The sequence below is a fragment of the Rhinopithecus roxellana genome, chromosome 12, assembly GCF_007565055.1.
Source record: "Rhinopithecus roxellana isolate Shanxi Qingling chromosome 12, ASM756505v1, whole genome shotgun sequence".
Classification (NCBI taxonomy): Eukaryota; Metazoa; Chordata; class Mammalia; order Primates; family Cercopithecidae; genus Rhinopithecus; species Rhinopithecus roxellana.
The window spans coordinates 15,587,376-15,605,309 of record NC_044560.1 but is presented as its reverse complement, the minus strand read 5'-3'; the positions used below and the strand labels follow the sequence as shown (position 1 = coordinate 15,605,309).

At 54.4% G+C, this 17,934-nt stretch overlaps 1 protein-coding gene across 4 annotated transcripts in view; it reads right to left on the bottom strand.

Moving 5' to 3' along the window:
• The window catches only part of RPS6KA1 (ribosomal protein S6 kinase A1), a 45,675-nt gene that overhangs the window by 13,085 nt on the left and 14,656 nt on the right, over positions 1-17,934 (bottom strand). For 3 of the 4 annotated variants that reach the window (XM_010380407.2, XM_030941928.1, XM_010380406.2), the window contains 15 exons: positions 15,002-15,118; positions 14,715-14,796; positions 11,044-11,124; positions 10,798-10,877; positions 8,830-8,936; positions 8,078-8,115; positions 7,597-7,739; positions 7,113-7,183; positions 6,718-6,806; positions 5,626-5,690; positions 5,249-5,351; positions 3,144-3,274; positions 1,211-1,336; positions 927-1,016; positions 397-555 (listed from right to left, as the gene is read on the bottom strand). In XM_010380407.2, coding sequence (XP_010378709.2) covers positions 397-555; positions 927-1,016; positions 1,211-1,336; positions 3,144-3,274; positions 5,249-5,351; positions 5,626-5,690; positions 6,718-6,806; positions 7,113-7,183; positions 7,597-7,739; positions 8,078-8,115; positions 8,830-8,936; positions 10,798-10,877; positions 11,044-11,124; positions 14,715-14,796; positions 15,002-15,118 — 1,482 coding nt within the window. Of the gene's footprint in view, positions 1-396; positions 556-926; positions 1,017-1,210; positions 1,337-3,143; positions 3,275-5,248; positions 5,352-5,625; positions 5,691-6,717; positions 6,807-7,112; positions 7,184-7,596; positions 7,740-8,077; positions 8,116-8,829; positions 8,937-10,797; positions 10,878-11,043; positions 11,125-14,714; positions 14,797-15,001; positions 15,119-15,947; positions 16,155-17,934 lie in introns of those variants that run through there. The other variant, XM_010380405.2, reaches the window with a different exon arrangement.

Genomic DNA, 17,934 nt, shown 5'->3' with positions numbered 1-17,934 from the left:
GGCTAATTTTTTTGTATTTTAGTAGAGACCGGGTTTCACCATGTTGGCCAGGCTGGTGTCAAACTCCTGACCTCAAGTGATCTGCCTGCGTTGGCCTCCCAAGGTGCTGGGATTACAGGCATGAGCCACTGCGCCTGGCCTGGAAACTTCATCTTATGCTAAACCTTACCATGGTGACTGGCACACAGTAGATACTGAATAACTTTCCATACCTTCCCTTTCACAATTGACCACATCTCTCCCTCCCTCCTTTGCACGCATCCCCTGACCCAGCCTAGTCTTCCCTCAATTTGGCTAGCTGGAGGTTGCCCTTCCTGGGCCAGCATGTGGTTCATGCGCTCTGCTGATGGTATGACCCTTGGCATCCCCCTACCGCCTCCCTGAATCCAGACTCACCCCCTGTGAGTGCAGATACTCCACGGTTTTGCCGATGGTGTGCAGGACAAAGCTGGCCTCCCGCTCCGAGAAGAACTTCTGCCGCAGGATCTTGTCCAGCAGCTCCCCACCCCGCATCAGCTCTGTCACCAGGTACACGTGTTTGCCATCATCGTACACCTGCCGAAGACCTCACCATCAGGCTCTTCTCCCCAGTATCAGGCCTGGGACCCCTGGTCAGCAGCGCCCCAGAGCAGGGAAGAATGACATGAGCCTTAGGCAGGTATTCTGCTTGCTCTTCAGTGGCCCCGCCTTCCCCAAAAGGAGGATGCTGACACTGGTCCCCCGATAGGCAAGAACGTCCTCAGAAAATGCCTGAGTCTGAAGGAGGGCCCTTGGGGTATGGGCAGACTGGAGGGACCAAGGGACCTCTTTCCCCTCCACATGACCACTGGAAAGAGGATGAGAAGTCAAAGGAATGGCAACCCTGAGACAAATCCTGGAGAGTCGAGTTCCTGGTCCCCACCCCAGTCTTAAGGACCCCCACTCACATCTTTCAGAGTAATGATGTTGGGGTGCTGGCCGTACCGCAGAAGAATCTCAATCTCTTCTGAAGGATCCCGCTTGCTCTTATCAATGACCTGAAGAAAGTGGGTGCATGTGGCAGTGTCAGGGTGACAGGCTCCAGGGTCCTTCCTTGCCATGGAGCAGGCCTGGAGGTCTCGGCCACACAACCTTTCATACATCTGCAGAGCTCGGGCACCACCCCTCCCCACCAGACGGGGACCTGCCCCCGGCCCGGCAGCCTTGGCTGAGACGTGGTCAGGAGGCCCACCTTGACAGCATACTCCATGTTGGTGGCCTTGTGGACACAGCGCTTGCACACAGAGTAGGAGCCCACACCAATCGTCTCCTTTACCACGTAGCCGTCGCTAAAAACCAGGTTCTTCCCATGGAGTTGCTGTAGGAGACCAAAAATTGTGGCTGACCCCTGGCTCCAGAGTGCTAAGGGTCATCTCCCAGCACTGAAGGTCTTGGCTCAGTAGAGACAGCACCAGGGAAGGGCCAGGAGACTTGGGGTAGAGTGTTGGCCATGTGACTGCAGGTGAGAGCCTGCCCCTCTCTGGGCCTCAGTTTTCTACTCTATATGTTGGGCATACTCGCTGGCTCCCAGCCTGCCTGGACTGCAGCCTGTGGTCAGAGGGCAGTGTAGGGAGTGGGCAAGAGGGTCACAACACACATGGAGAGGACTTTAGTTCTGAAAAGCCTGGGCAGGCCGGGGAGGGATACAGGAGCCCTGAGCCGAGTTCCAGCTGTGCCACTAAGTATGGCTTTGAGTGACTTGCCTCCCCTTTCTGGGGTGTCACAGCTCAACTCAGGGGGTGTCTCAAGGTTCTGGGACATTAGCCATAGCAATGCTGAATGGTGCTTAGTGTGTGCTGCGTGCCAGGCAGTATTCTAAGCACTTTCATCAGGTGACTGCATGCCCTGCGGCCAGCCCTGGCTTGCGCCTGCGGTCCTTGCATCCAGTCTGATTTAGTATTTGTCCTGGATAAAGATGTCCCAGTTTGGAAAATAAATTACATAGTCACCTTAACTTTATTCTTTATTCATTTATTTTTTGAGATAGAGTCTTGCGCTGTTGCCCAGGCTGGAGTGCAGTGGTGCATTCTCGGCTCACTGCAACCTCTGCCTCCCGGGTTCAAGCAATTCTCGTGTCTCAGCCTCCCAAGTAGCTGGGACTATAGGCATACGCCAACACGCCCGTCAGATTTTTGTATTTTTAGAGATGGGGTTTCACCATTTGGCCAGACGGGTCTGTTTAAATTCCTGCCTCAAGCAATTCACCCTCCTCGACCTCCCAAAGTGCTGGGATTACAGGCATGAGCCACCGTGCCCAGCCCACTTTAACTTTACATGTATTAACTCTAATAATCCTCCTAACAGCTCTATGGAGAAAGCTTCTATCATTTCCCCATTTACAGATAAGGAAACCGAGGCACCAGGAAGGAAAGTATCTCATCCAAAGTCCATTATCTGGTCGGGTGCTCATGTCTGTAATCTCAGCACTTTGGGAGGCTGAGGTGGGTGGATCACTTGAGGTCAGGAGTTTGACACCAGCCTAGCCAACATGGTAAAATCCTGTCTCTACTAAAAATACAACAACAACAAAATTAGCTGGGTGTGGTGGTGTACATTTGTAGTCCCAGCTATTCGGGAGGCTGAGGCAGGAGAACTGCTTGAATCGGGGAGGTGGAGGCTGCAGTGAGCTGAGATTGTGCCACTGCACTCCAGCCTGGGCAACAGAGCAAGACTACGTCTCAAAAACAAACAAAAAAACCCCCAACGTCCATGATCTTGTGAATCTGGAACCCATGCAATGAGCTCCACAGTCTACATTCTTGCCTCTCAACCCAAAACTTTCATGAGGCAGTGGAAGTGTACAAATGGGGAACAAGTGTGAAGAGATACAAGTCCTTCGCTACCCTTATGCCAGAGACACGACAGTCACTCTGCACCACCACCCTGGGCACCCCCTGGCATGTACCCAGACCCTGCTCTGTGCTGGGAAATGTATAGCCATATCATCATCCAGTTATCAGGGCCACAGTGTGAGGTGGGCCTTACTGTCCCTGTTTTATGTTGGAGGCCCTATGGGTCCCACAGTGGCATGAGGGTATGAACCCGGTTCTGTCCAACTCAGAGCTTGTATTCACAGCCATTCTTTAGAAAAGGATAACGGAGCAGCAGCCCCCTGCCCCCCTCACCTGTACCACCGAGTGCAGGGGTGCCTGCGGGGCGCGAGGCTTGCCGTCGTCCTCCATCAGGCCGGTGGCCACGAAGCTGAAGCCGCGGAACAACTGATGGGCCCCAGCGCTAGGGGGGATGCCTGGGGAATCTGCAGGGGCGGGAGGGGAATGTGAGGGTACCTGAGGAGGTCCCCTCGACCCTGAGGCAGCCCAGCAAAGGGGGAGCACAGGGCCTCAGACCTGCCTCAGGGACTGGCCATGGCGGGAGCCTGCAGAGGGCCTGTCCATCCCAGGCCTTAGCCCAACTGCTCATATGTTTTTAGACCAGTCCAGTCCTGATGCATGAGGAACATTAAAGACTCTCACATCCACTTCCATCCCAGGCCAAGACAGTTCATCCCTTCCTGGATGCTCCCTCCCCAGCTTCTCCGTCTTACATCAGCCCCTTCAGGTCCATCTCTGTCTGCACAGTAGCCAAAGGGAAGGTTCCAATCACAAATCTGCCACCCTGCCCGCACCTTTCAAAGGTGCCCCTCTGCCTTCAGGAGTAATCCCAGCTTCTGAGTCTGGCAATGGAGGGCCTTGTGATCCTCCTCTTCTCTCTCTCCACACCACAGCTGAGCCACGTTGGACTTCCCAGATCCTTAAAGGGGTCTCTGAGCCCTTGCACACACTGTTCCCTTTAACTAGATAATCCACTGCTTGCCTATCCTTCAAGACTCAGCTCACTCGCTCCCTCCTCTGAGAAGCCTTGCCTCATGCTGCTTCTCCGGCCCCTGACTCCTACAAAGCTGCACCTGTCACGCTGCCCAGCGGACTGCTTGGAGAACTGCTGTCCCTATCATCAGAGGTGTGTAAGTACAGTGAGAAAAGCACCCCTTGTGGATCACTTGAGGTCAGGAGTTCGAGACCAGCCTGGCCAACATGGTGAAACCCCCGTCTCTACTAAAAATACAAAAATTAGCCAGGCGTGCTGGCACATGCCTGTAATCCCAGCTACTCGGGAGGCTGAGACAGGGGAATCGCTTGAACCCAGGAGGCGGAGGTTGCAGTGAGCCGAGATGGCGCCACTGCACTCCAGCCTGGGCAACAGAGCGAGACTCCATCTCGAAAAGAAAGAAAAGAGGCCGGGCGCGGTGGCTCAAGCCTGTAATCCCAGCACTTTGGGAGGCCGAGACGGGCGGATCACAAGGTCAGGAGATCGAGACCATCCTGGCTAACACGGTGAAACCCCGTCTCTACTAAAAAAATTCAAAAAAACTAGCTGGGCGAGGTGGTGGGCGCCTGTAGTCCCAGCTACTCGGGAGGCTGAGGCAGGAGAATGGCATAAACCCAGGAGGCGGAGCTTGCAGTGAGCTGAGATCCGGCCACAGCACTCCAGCCTGGGCGACAGAGCGAGACTCCATCTCAAAAAAAAAAAAAAAAAGAAAAGAAAAGAAAAGGAAAAAGAAAAGAAAAGAAAAGAAAAAAGAAAAGCACCCCCTCTCCTAAAACATGCCCTTATAGGAGGCCTCCCAGAACATTCCACCCCACACCCACTGTCAATATCTGGCCAAAAAGTTAGGATTCACCCGGCTCCTTCCCAGAAGCTCCTTCACTGGCTTCTTGTAGCAACCCCAGGAAATGAGTGGGTTTGTGGCTGTGCCCTTGTTCCAGGTAAGTACACGGAGGCCCGGCAGTCAGGGCAGCCAAAGCTGATTCCCATGCCTGTCCCTGATCTATGGCCACTGTCACCTGTGCTCAGCCACCACACAGTGTGGCTGGGTCAGATTCCTTCTCCCTGACATGATGGTAAGCCTGATGTGTTTGGTCTTCCCAGTGGGCTGGAAGGTGCCCCTGGCAGGGGTCCTGACTTTTCTACTGTGGCCTTCACCACCCACACACCCCCACTCCTACTCTCTCACCAGACACAAAGAGACCCACAGAACCCCAGGGTGAGAGAGTCAGGCAGAGTGAGACAGGGCGAAAGTCAGAGTCCCACGGAGCCAGAAACTCACCCGCCTGCCCATCCACACACCTCGGCCTGTCAGTGTCCCTGACTATCTCTGCCCCGCAAGCTGCCACCGACTCCCGGCTTCTCTCCTGTACCAGCCCAAGACAGACAAAACAGATAAGAGACGCACCCTTGGGTGTGCGGGACGTGAACTCAGTGTCAAAGTAGAAGGTGTCATCAGGCTGAGCCACTGCTGGCTTGAAGGGTGGCTTGATCTCACGACGGTATAGCTTCTGCACAATGGGGTGGGCACCCTGGTCACCACAGCACCCTCAACAGCCCACCAGGAGCCCCATGCAGGAGGAGGTGCTGGGCTTGGAACATAGGCCATGTTGCCCAGCAGACAACAGCACATTTGTTTGCCCTCAGGAGGCCAGCCCTTGTCTTCAAGGGCAGGCTGTGACCCTCTGCTCCTGCGTCTGGGGCCCTTGCTAGCAGAGGCTCCCCTCCCACCACCTTTCCTGTGGCCAAGATGGCTGGAGCCCTGGCGTGGGTGGACACACTCACATTCCAGTCAATGGTGGAGTAGAAGACATGCCGCTTGATTTCCTCTGCCCCATCAGGGCCGGAGCCTGAAAGAGCCCAAATGAAGGGTCTGTCCCTGGCTGGCACAACTCCCAGACACCACCCTGCCCGCCCAGCAGCCTCACAGGGCTCTGGGACCAGCTGCTGGAGCAGAGGGGAAAATGGGCTCACTCTGCCTCAAATCTACCCAGCCATCACCCTAAGGCCTGTCACCTACTCAGCATTTTCCACTTTCTGAAGCTTCTGATGAAGAAGTTCCAATGTACTAGTGGGAGGAGGAAGGCCCAGAGACTTTAGGCAACTTCTCCAAGGCCACACAGTCAGAACAGAAGCTGAGCTTGTTCTGAGACCTACAGAGAGCCCTACCTCATTCCAACGCAAGCCTCATCTCTGTTCATCTTATCCCATTGACATTTTCAACCATAGAACAGGCTGTCACTCCATGCGACCCCAGGGGCCTGGACTGGACCTTACACAGCTGGTCATGGACCAGATGAACCCAGGAGCCAGGGAAGCCAGCACACACTGGACACCTACTACATGCCGGCATGTTCACGCAACCTCATTTCATCAACAGAGCCCTGAAGCAAGCTTGGGATTATCACCTCCCATTGAGACGAGGATCCTGGGTGTAGAGAGGTGAAGTCACCTGCCCGGGGTTACTTAGTTCATAAGTGGCCTCATTCGTTTAACAAGTATTTATACAGGGACTGTTTCATGCCAGGCAGTGGGGACCTGACGCAGAGCCGGGATTGGGACCTGTGCCTTCTGACTCCTGAGCTCATGTTCTTTCTCTTGTGCCAGCAGCCTTGGCGGAGAAGCTGTGTAGGGGCCTCTGTCCTTGTCCCCAGAGGGAGTAGGGATGACTCAGTTCCTGCCTTCCCCCTACACACAGGTCAGCTCCCCCCTCCACAACACCACACATGGAGCCAGAAGGCAGGGTGGCCTGCGGCATTGTCTGCCCACACAAAGCACAACGGCCCCTTTCAGCCCAGATGTGGCCCTGTGGCCTAGGCTGCAGCTGTACCCGGCTCCCCATCGCCACATCCCCTCCCCTGAGCTGGGGCTGCTTACCGAGCCGGTTGGCAGGATTCCGCTTGAACAGGGCCCGCAAGAGGCTCTGGGCTTCAGTGCTCAGAAACTGGGGCATGCCTAGCTTCGCCCTGAAACAGCCCCGGGACGCATCAAGGCCGAGCTCCGCCCCAGAGGCCCCATCTGCCCCGGCCCCTGTCCAGGTTTAGTTCCCAGCTCAGTCTAGACAAGCCATCCACTAATTCACTTCCCAAAGACTTCAGGGTTCCCAACAACAGGCCCCCATGGATGAAAAAGGAAGGTATAATGTTTAACCCAGAGGAGAGTCTCATTAGAAAGGGAATCTGAGGCAGGGACAGGGTAATAATATTCTGACCCCCAAACTGGGGCTGGGGCTTGGAGGAGTCCATTGTTATCAGGGCAGGGCTGGGGCTTACTTCAGAATCAATGTCATGGTCTCCTTCCGGTCCTTCCCCTGGAAGGGCAGGGAGCCCGTCAGCATCTCAAACTGCAGAGGACAAGGGTCTATTTAGGCTCTGATCCCTGTCTCCCACACACCTCCCGCCTCCTCCCATCCAGGCCCCTCTGCCCTAGTCCCAGGATTCTTGCTGATACATCCAAGTCTTCCTGGAGCAAGAATTACATCCGTCCCTCTGGCCTCTGCCAACCCAGACCACCAGGAGCAGCAGTGGGGACGCGAGGCTGGGGAGAAGGCCAGCACTGGGTTAGGTGCGTCCCAGGTGGGGTCGAGCCTGGGATCCTTCCAAGGAAGAAAACCACAGCTGCATATAGGGTGAGGCCAGCTTGGCTGTGAGAGGAGACGGGGAGAGCCCTAGAGATGATCAACCCCCTCACTGTACAGATGGGGAGACGGAGGCCAGAGGCTTGGGCTGGATCCTTTACCCCTGTCTGGGCACTCACCATCAACACCCCATAGGACCACCAATCCGCACTGTGGGAGTGGCCCTGGCGGTTGACGACCTCGGGGGCCATGTACTCCACTGTCCCGCAGAAGGAGTAGGCCTTCTTCTCATGGTCAATGGCCTCCTTGCTCAGGCCAAAGTCTACAGCAAGGAGGGCAGGAGGACACACCTCAGGAATCCTGCCTTCCTTGCTGCCACCCTTTGCACACCCAACCCCCGTGCCCAGAGGCCAGAAGACATGACCCCCATGACACTCAGGAGGAAGCTAAGGCCCAGAGAGGTCAGGTGACTTGCCCAACGTTACACAACGTTGGGATTCCAACTGAGGGTGTTCCAAGTCTGAGGCCTGAGTTTTTGAACACTTCCAAGTAACAGGCACAGCTTCTCAGGAAGAATGAGCTCCCAGCACTCAGTGAGACCTATTAGGACCTTGCCCTGCCCTCCCCTGGGGCCCAAGAGGGCAGGCGGCCTCCACTCACCAGTGAGTTTGATGTGGCCCTCCTCATCCAGAAGGATGCTGTAACAGAGGAATAGGGGTCAGGGCTCCTCAGCTGTGGCCGTGGGGGTGGTGGTGTCACCACAGGGCTGTGGGAGTTGGGCTCAGCCCAGAGGAGGTTCTCCACCCAATTATCTCTGATGACAGGGTGGGCGTTGCAGGGTGGTAGCAGTGCCATGCAGGGGTGTTGCCTATCTTTTTTGCTAATCCTTGAAGCAACTGTGTGAGGCAGGTACTATTAGGGTCCCATTTTGCTAATGGGGAAACTAAGGCTCAGGGCAGTTAAGTAGCTCTACAGTCATCAAGCTAGTAGGTCTAGCTAATAGGTGGAGACAGGATTTGAATACAAGGCTACCTAACACTAAACGCAGATCTTATTCAAACTCACCACCTGCCCTGGCTCCTTAGTTATCATTTGAGGGTAGTTAGATAATAGGGAAAATTCTACAGGGCTGTATCAAGGAAAGACCTCTAAAGGTAGCATCTCAAATGTCACACTAGATTAGAAAAAAAAGATGGGCAACATTACCGGCACGAAAGGTACCTGGCCCTTGGGAACGGTAGCATTAGCGACTGGGCAGCTGGTACTACCACCCACCCCACTCACCCATTCCTCAGATTGCCCAAGACAGGAGGACGTTCCTGGAGAAAGCCATGCCCACCCACCTCAGGACGGCCCTGTCCTAGAAGAGGCCTCCCCTGAGGAGGCTGGGGTGGGGCTGGAGCTTCACTCACTTCTCAGGCTTGAGGTCTCTGTAAATGATACCCAGGCTGTGCAGGTGATCCAGGCCCAGAGCCAGCTCGGCCAGGTAAAACTTCACATCCTCCTCCGTGAACATCACCTGCAAAACACAGGAGGGGTCTTCAGCAGGGCTCTCCTCTTCCTTAAGAGCTGGGGCACTGGGCAGTCAGCAGCTTCCTGGTCCTGAAGGGCCACCCTGGGAGGACCCTTGGAGACGCCAGGCCACATAGCCTTCTTGTCATACAAAGGATCTGAAGTATGAAATGACTAATACGCAAGCCACTCATTGTGGCATCGTTTGGAAATAGAAGGGGTTGGAAACAGGCCTAGGGTCCAAGAGTAGAAGGCTGGAAGCAGCTGTATCCCCTGCATAATGGAGTGCTTTGCAGCCATAAACTAGAACATGGAGTTTCTCCGTGTTCTGAGATGGAGTGAGCTCCAAGATGTACTATCTTGAAAAAACCAAGGTACAGAACAGTGTATACAGAACAGTACTTTTTACATAAGGAAGTGGGGGTAGGAATGAACATATATCAGATTTGTTTGCAAAAGAAACATGGGAAAGTTAAACAAGAAAGCAATAATAACGTTTATCTATGGGTGGGGATAGAGGGGGCTGGGGCGGGAGTAAGACTTCTTCGTGAATATTTTTCTTTTGAATCATGTAAATGTATTACCTATTCAAACATTAAAATAACAATTTAAGCCGGGCACGGTGGCTCACGCCTATAATCTCAGCCAGCACTTTGGGAGGCTGAGGCAGGTGGATCACCTGAGGTCAGGAGTTCGAGACCAGCCTGGCCAACATGGAGAAACCCATCTCCACTAAAAATACAAAAATTAACCAGGCATGGTGGCATGAATCTGTCATCCCAGCTACTTGGGAAAATAACAATTTAAGCCGGGTGCGGTGGCTCACACCTATAATCCCAGCCAGCACTTTGGGAGGCTGAGGCAGGCGGATCACCTGAGGTCAGGAGTTCGAGACCAGCCTGGCCAACATGGAGAAACCCCATCTCTACTAAAAATACAAAAATTAACCAGGCATGGTGGCGTGCACCTGTCATCCCAGCTACTTGGGAGGCTGAGGCAGAAGAATTGCTTGAATCCGGGAGGCGGAGGTTGCAGTGAGCTGAGACCCTGCCATTGCACTCCAGCTTGGGTGACAAGAGCAAAACTCCATCTCAAAAAAAAAAAAAAAATTACAATTAAAAAAAAAAAAAGGCTAGATTCTCTTTAAAGTCGGAATTGTATGAATGACCCCATTTTCTAGCTCAGATCTTTTTTTTTTTATTTTCTGAGACAGAGTCTCGCTCTGTTGCCAGGCTGGAGTGCAGTGGCGTGATCTCGGCTCACTGCAACCTCCACCTCCCGGGTTCAAGCGATTCTTGTGCCTCTGCTTCCTGAGTAGCTGGGATTACAGGCACACTCCACCATACCCAGCTAATTTTTGTATTTTTAGTAGAGACGGGGTTTCACCATGTTGGCCAGGATGGTCTCGATCTCCTGACCTCCTGATCCGCCCACCTTGGCCTCCCAAAGTGCTGGGATTACAGGTGTGAGCCACTGCGCCCAGCCTCAAATCCTTTTATATTAGTTCAAAATCCTGTTGGATGACATATGGGAGATGACTGCTAAAGTCTCTGGCTCTCTGGGTGACTTTGGGCTTCTCCCCTATCTTCACACCTCTGCTCAGAGCAGCCCTGGAAGAATGCAGGTGGGGAGGTGAGAGGAACTCTTAGCTCCCCAGAGTTTCCTTGGGAGAAACTCTCAGAGACTTTGCCAGCGTATGGCCTCCATCCAAGGGTGAATGGTATTTCCTGGGCCAGGGGCCGCTAGGCAGGCCTGGGTGGTTCCAGGTTCAAACCATCTGAACACATTCTGTACAGGGCCCTGGGATGGGAGGCCTTGTTGTCCCCCAGCTCTATCCCGTGGCCCTCTGGCAGTAGATGTCAGCTCACCTCTTTTGAGAGCCGTGTGAAGAGGTCCCCACCACGCAGGAAGTCCAGAATGAGATACAGCTTGCCCTCGGTCTGGAAGGCTGGGGAGACGGAGAAAGGCAATGGTAGAGTCACCCGGGCCTTACGACCTGCTCCTTCAGCCCTGGCTCCCTTGGCCTACCGGGCAGGTGGTGGGAGAATGTACAGACCACAGGCAAGGGTGAAGGATGGGTAGGGTAGGAGCTCAGATAGGGCCTGCAGCTTTACCATAGTGCAGCTTCACCACGAATGGGTGGTTTACATCAGCCAGGATGTCTCTCTCCATCTTGGTCCGGACACGGTCACGTACTGGCCAGACGAGAAAGGAAGTCACCAGTAGTCTAGACACTCAACACAGCCACTCCCAAGCCCCTGCTAAGGGATCTCTTTTCTACTTGTTCCTCCAGGCCTGAGCTCCCAAGGCCCCCTCACCCAGGGCTTTGGGGACACTCAATTCTCAGGTTTCTTCCTTCCCAGTCTGTTTCTGGCTCCTTGGCCGGCTCCTTGCTCCCACCCCTCACAGCAGTGCCCACAGCTGGGGCCTTGGCACCCTGCCCATCTCTGTGGTCCCTTCTCCCACCACGCCCCATCAAGGCCTGTTAACCAGCCAGTCTGAGCAACCTGCTCCCCAGGTGCTCTGTTTTGTCACATCCTCAGACTTTGCCTCTGCACCTCCCCCCGCATGCCTTCACCAGCCCTGCTTTCCATCTGGCATAAAAATTCCCAAATTCCAGTTGGGGCTGGTAAGAACGGCTACCTGGGGAGCTGGAGAGGCAGATTCCCTGGGCCTAAAATCCCGATCCATGGGTCTAGGCGGGCACCCTTCACGTATGTTTTTTTTTAAAGAATAAAAGTTGTTGGGCAGTTCTGATTCTCAGCAGGTTCTTTGACTCAGCTTAGGCCTCACCTCCTCTAGGAAGCACTCCTTAATTTGCCAAGCTGAGTTAGGGCCTTCTGGATTCCTACAGTGCTTCTCCTTCAGAGCACTCCTCTCTTTTTCAGGTTGCCTTCTAAATTTATTGAAGCCCACCAAGTATCATGTTTTATTGATTTTTCTAGTGTGATTAGAACAGGCTTTTGGGCCGGGGGTGGCTCATGCCTGTAATCCCAGCACTTTGGGAGGCCGAGGCAGGTGGATCACTTGAGGTCAGGAGTTCGAGACTAGCCTGGCCAACATGGTGAAACTTTGTCTGCATTAAAAATACAAAAATTAGGGCCAGGTATGGTGGCTCACGCCTGTAATCCCAGCACTTTGGGAGGCCGAGGCAGGCGGATCATGAGGTCAGGAGGTCGAGATCATCCTGGCCAACGTGGTGAAACCCCGTCTCTAGTAAAAAATACAAAAAAGTAGCCAACCTGGTGGCATGTGCCTGGTGGCATGTGCCGAGACTCTGTCTTGGGAAAGAAAAAAAAACAGGCTTTTGGACTTGGCTGCCTAGGTTCATTCTGGGCACTGTGTTTCAACTTAAGTTTATTACAATATTGATTATCCCTTGACTGAGACCTCTCATGTGGCCTTTGTTTTTTTGTTTGTTTTTTATGAGACAGGGTCTCACTCTGTCACTCAAGCTGGAGTGCAGTGGTGTGATCTTGGCTCACTGCAACCTCTGCCTGCCAGGTTCAAGTGATTCTCGTGCCTCAGCCTCCCGAGTAGCTGGGATTACAGGCACACCACACCCAGCTCATTTTTTTTTTTTTTTTGTATTTTTAGTAGAGACAGGGTTTCACCATGTTGGCCAGGCTGGTCTTGAACTCCTGACCTCAAATGATCCAACCACCTTGGCCTCCCAAAGTGCTGGGATTGCAGGCGTGAGCCACCACACCCGGCCTTGACTTCTATTAAAAGGAGAGGTGGAAGGCTCAGGAATGCTTACTAAGACCAGACAAAATGTCTGAGCAATACACACAGTGCAAAACTAAAGGCTTTTTTGGTCCATGTACTGGATCGGCAGTTTCCTCTCCAGCCTCATAGTCCCAAAGCCTTCACTAGTCCATCCATCTAGTATGAATTCTATTCATTCGTCACTGCCATTCTAGAATTGATGCTCACAGTTGCTTATCTTAGGAGATCTGGCCAATGTGCTCCTCCTGCACGTCTTTCCAGAGTCTTGTTCAGGACACAATCCTTGGCCCTTGCTACAAGTAGAAGCTGCAGCTGCCTTCCAACATGCCTTCTGTGTCAGCACACATGGCTGCAGAGCTGGTTCCCTTCAGAGCACTTTTCACATCAGTGGGCCCCTTCCTCTATTTTAATTTTTGTATTTTCCTCACTAGACATGACAGGGACCACACCAGAGTTAACTATTTTGGTCACCTTACATTTTCTTTTTCCTTTGTTTTTTTTTTTTTTTTTTGAGATGGAGTTTCGCTCTCATCGCCTAGGCTGGAGTATGGTGCCACGATCTCGACTCGCTGCAACCTCCACCTTCTGGGTTCAAGCGATTTTTGTGCTTCAACCTCTTGAGTAGCTGAGACTACAGGTGCAAACCAGCAAACCCAGCTAAGTTTTGCATTTTAGTAGAGATGGGGTTTTCCCATGTTGGCCAGACTGGTCTCGAACTCCTGACCTCAAGTGATCCACTTGCCTCAGCCTTCCAAAGTGCTAGGATTACAGGTATGAGCCATGGCGCCCAGCCTACCTTACATTTTCAAACCACCTCTGCACTTTAGGTCAGGCAAACAGTTTCTCCTTCCCAGGGTCCCTTCCTCGACCATTTTTGGTCTGGAGAAATCCACTCATCCTTCAAGGCTTACCGCTCCTTAGGTGTCCCCTTGGCCTCTGGGCCCACCCTCTGCAAGGCTGCACCACCACTCCCAGCTCCCCAGCCCGTCGGATATCCATGCACACCAGTCTCAGCACCAGCTGCACCGCACTGTCGGGTATGCTTAGCCTCTCCCGCCCAGCCTGTGAGCCCTTCACAGCAGGAACCCAGGCTTTTCATCTTTCTCCTCCCTCTGAAGCTGCCACCATACCTCCTGGGGGATGACTCCCACCCCCACCAGGCTGGCCTTAGGAGACCAAAGCCACCCATAACAAGCTTAAGGCTGATGCCTCCTACTGCCCCCACGACCTCCCCAGCTGGGACTTGGCTCTGACTGGGATTACAGGTGCACACCACCACACCCAGCTCATTTCTTTGTATTTTTAGTAGAGACAGGGTATCAACATGTTGGCCAGGTCTTGAACTCCTGACCTCAAATGATCCACCCACCTCGGCCTCCCACAGTGCTGGGATTACAGGTGTGAGCTGCCGCGCCCAGCCGTGACTTTTATTTAAAGGGAGACTTGGTCGAGGAAGGGCACCTGGTTGCGACTCCACCGAGTCAGTGGTCACACGGGCTCCCAGGCCACGGGGTCAGTGTCCAACCCAAAGCCCACTACCAACCATCCTCATATCCTTTGTAAGTCCCCAGAACTCTAACCTTGGCCCAGGGTTCCCTTCTGAACCTCTCTGCCATCCAGCTCTGTGGCCCTGCCTGGACTCACCCTCTCTCGCCTGGCCCAGCTGCCTCCCTGGGCACCCTGCCTCTTCACTCATGCCCTTCTCTCAGGCCTCTGAGTTAGGGGCCACAGAGGTCTCCCTCAGACTCTGCTAACATCAACAGTCAGAACGCCCCTGCTTGACCAGCTTGGTAGCTGAGGGCCCCGCCCCCGACAAACATATTACATTTACCCTATTACCACCTTCCAGACCTTCACAGCCAGTCATTGGCACTTGGCTTAGGGGGAGGGGGACTGGGTGGGGAGAGATGGCTGAAAAATAGGCCTGTTTCTCCACCTTTGAACTAGGTGCTCCTGAAGACAGAGCTGTCTCCCTTGCCAGACCCAAGGCCCCTGAAGTCTGGGCTGCCTCCCTCAGCCCAGCCTGGGTCCTGCACAGGGAGGTGTCCCTACTCACCTTTCAGCGTCGCCTTCTTCAGCACCTTCATAGCATACAGGTGCCCACTGTCAGGCCGGGTGACTTTCCGTACCAGGAAGACCTGAGAAGGCAGAGAGGGAAGCAGGGCAGAAGATGGGAGAGGTCTGCGCCCAGGCTGACCTCCATCTTCTCTGAGCCCCAAGCTGGTCTTTTTGTTCTCCCTGGGTACCAAGGTGACCTCTGATCCTTTGGGCCCCTAGGTGACCCTTGACCCCCACCTCTAACATGACGAGGGTTGCCTTCACAGCCACGGGCTCATGACTCACCTTGCCAAAGGATCCCTGGCCCAGAACCTTGAGGAGCTCGAAATGGGATGGATCAGCCTTCTCAGAGCCAGCCTTGACGTGGTGCGTGATGGAGATCTCCTTGAGGACGCCCTCATCCTGATGGAGGGACAGAGCTGGTGGGCATGGTGGGCCCCATCCGGGCAGCAGGAGTTGCCCTGCCCAAGGCCATTCCCACCAGACCTTAGCAGATGAGACCTAAAGGCCCAACAGACGACTTCCCTGAAGGGCCAGCCTCCAAGGTCATCGATTTCAAAAGGGCCTCAAAGGCTGGGAAGGTCAAACAGAAGAGGCACCACTCCTATTGCTCCCTGGTGAGGCCTGGTTAGGCCCAAAGGGATGCTCTGGCCTGGTTAGGCCCAAAGGGATGCCCAGGCATGGCCAGGCTAAGTCAACCCCAGGCTCTGGTTGAGACCCAGAGACCTGCCCCAGGTCTGCCTGTGGGGCTTCCCTCCCCCTGCTGCTTTAGGGTTGCCACAATAGGAAGTAGGATATGGGGAGGTAGAGCTGGGCCTTCGTTCCTGGTCAGGATGGGATGAGGGGATCCCTCTGGTCAGTAGGACAGGGCTGACGTGCACAAAAACCCAAGAGTCACCCAAACTCCCCCATCAACTTGGTAAGTGCTGGCCTGGGGCAGGTCAGAATTAAGGCCAGAGACTGCATGGCTCATCTTCCCCAACTTCCCTCATACAAACCTACTAGAAGCCCCTTGCCACGTCCTAGCCATTCCAGGACTCTACCCTCCCTCTAATCTGCTGCCATTGCCTTGAAGCCCTGAACAGGAAGCAAGTCTGGGCAGGGTCCAGTCACCCCGCAGGGCCAGGCCTGGGCCAGGACAGCCCAAAGCCAGATTACGCTAAGCTGGCTTCCCAGGCACCTGCTGCGAGGGACACAGTCAGGCCAGGACCAGACATCTGGGTACACTCACCGAGTCCCGCTGGGGGCCAGAGCCAGGGCCAGGGACAGGCAGAGAGGTCTGGCTGATCCTGGGCCGCTGCTTCCTGGGCAGCCAGGGGAGCAGGGCCCAGAGCCGCAGACGGGGCGGCTTGGGATCCTGCTCCATCCGCCCAGCAGGGCCACGGCACCATGGCAGGAGCAGGCAGAGTCCGGGGCTGCCGCGGTGGTGGCCGGGACCAAGGCGGATGTGCAGGGTGAGGGCGGGGGCTGGGCCCGGCCCAGGGCAGCCAATCACTCAGGGCCTGTGGTTTCCCAGCACCAGGCCTACACCCTCACCACGTTCCCTTCCTCTCTCTCTCCCACTCCTCAGTGCCTGAGGGCTGCCCTCCGGCCATTCCCCCATCCTCCCTGTGGGTCTGCAAAGGGAAAGCCCTCTGCCAGTGCAGCTGCTGAGCAGACAGGTACCCAACAGCAGAGAAGTACCCAATAGCAAACAGGTAACCAACAGGCAAAGACAGGTGCCTGATATGTGGAGGCAGACGAAGAGAGACACCCAACAGGTAGAAGCAGGCACCCAACAGGTGGAAACAGGTAAGAATGGCATCCATCATGTCTGTAATCCCAGCACTCTGGGAGGCCAAGGCAGGCGGATCATAAGGTCAGGAGATCGAGAACACCCTGGCTAACACAATGAAACCCCATCTCTACTAAAAATACAAAAAATTAGCTGGGTGTGGTGGCGGGTGCCTGTAGTCCCAGCTACTCGGGAGGCTGAGGCAGGAGAATGGCGTGAACCTGGGAGGCAGAGCTTGCAGTGAGCCAAGATTGCGCCACTGCACTCCAGACTGGGCGACAGAGCGAGACTCTGTCTCAAAACAAAAAAAAAAACATAATGGCATCCAACAGGCAGGAGCAGGAGAGAACACATACCCAAAAGGCAGGGATGGATAAGGACACGCACCCAACAGGCAGAGGCAGGAGGAATTCATATCCAATAGAAAACAGATGGAGACGTGTACCCAATAAGGGGAAGCAGGAGGGGACTCATATCTAACAGACAGAGGTGGACAGAGACTCATCCCCAATGTGTGTAGGCAGATAGGGATACAAACCCAACAGGCAGAGACAGATGGGGCACAAGCCCAACAGGCAGAGACAGAAGGGGACATGTACCCAATAGGTAAAGACAGATGGGGACATGAACCCAACAGGCAAAGGCAGAGGGAACACATCTCCAATAGGCAGGAACAGAAGAGAATTCCAACCCAACAGGCAATGACAGAAGGGGACATAAACCCAACAGGCAGGCTGGGTGCAGTGGCTCACGCCTGTAATCCCAGCACTTTGGGAGGCCGAGGCAGGTGGATCACGAGGTCAGGAGATCGAGACCATCCTGACCTACGTGGTGAAACCCTGTCTCTACTAAAAATACAAAAATTAGCTAGGCGTGGTGGCAGGCGCCTGTAGCCCCAGCTACTCGGGAGGATGAGGCTGGAGAATGGCGTGAACCCGGGAGGCAGAGGTTGCAGTGAGCCAAGATCGCGTCAGTGCATTCCAGCCTGGGCAACAGAGTGAGACTGACTCGGGAAAAAAAAAAAACCTCAACAGGCAATGACAGAGGGGGACATGTATCCAACAGGCAGAGACAGATGGTGACACGAACCCAACAGGCAATGACAGAAGGGGACATAAACCCAACAGGCAGAGACAGAAGGGGACAGGTATCCAATAGGCAGAGACAGAAGGAGACATGTAGCCAATAGACAGAGACAGATGAAGACATAAACTCAACAGGCAGAGACAGAAGGGGACATGAACAACAGGCACCTAACATGTGACATGTGCCCAACAGGTGAAGTCAGGCACTTATCAAGTGGAGACAGAGATTGGAACCCAACCACAGACACAGGAAGGCAGCAAAGAGAGACAGCAGGAGAGTCAGCGAGCCCCAAGCAGACTGACAATACCTAGGGCAGATAGGTCTGACACCTGGCAGATACACAGGCAGGCAGCAGGGC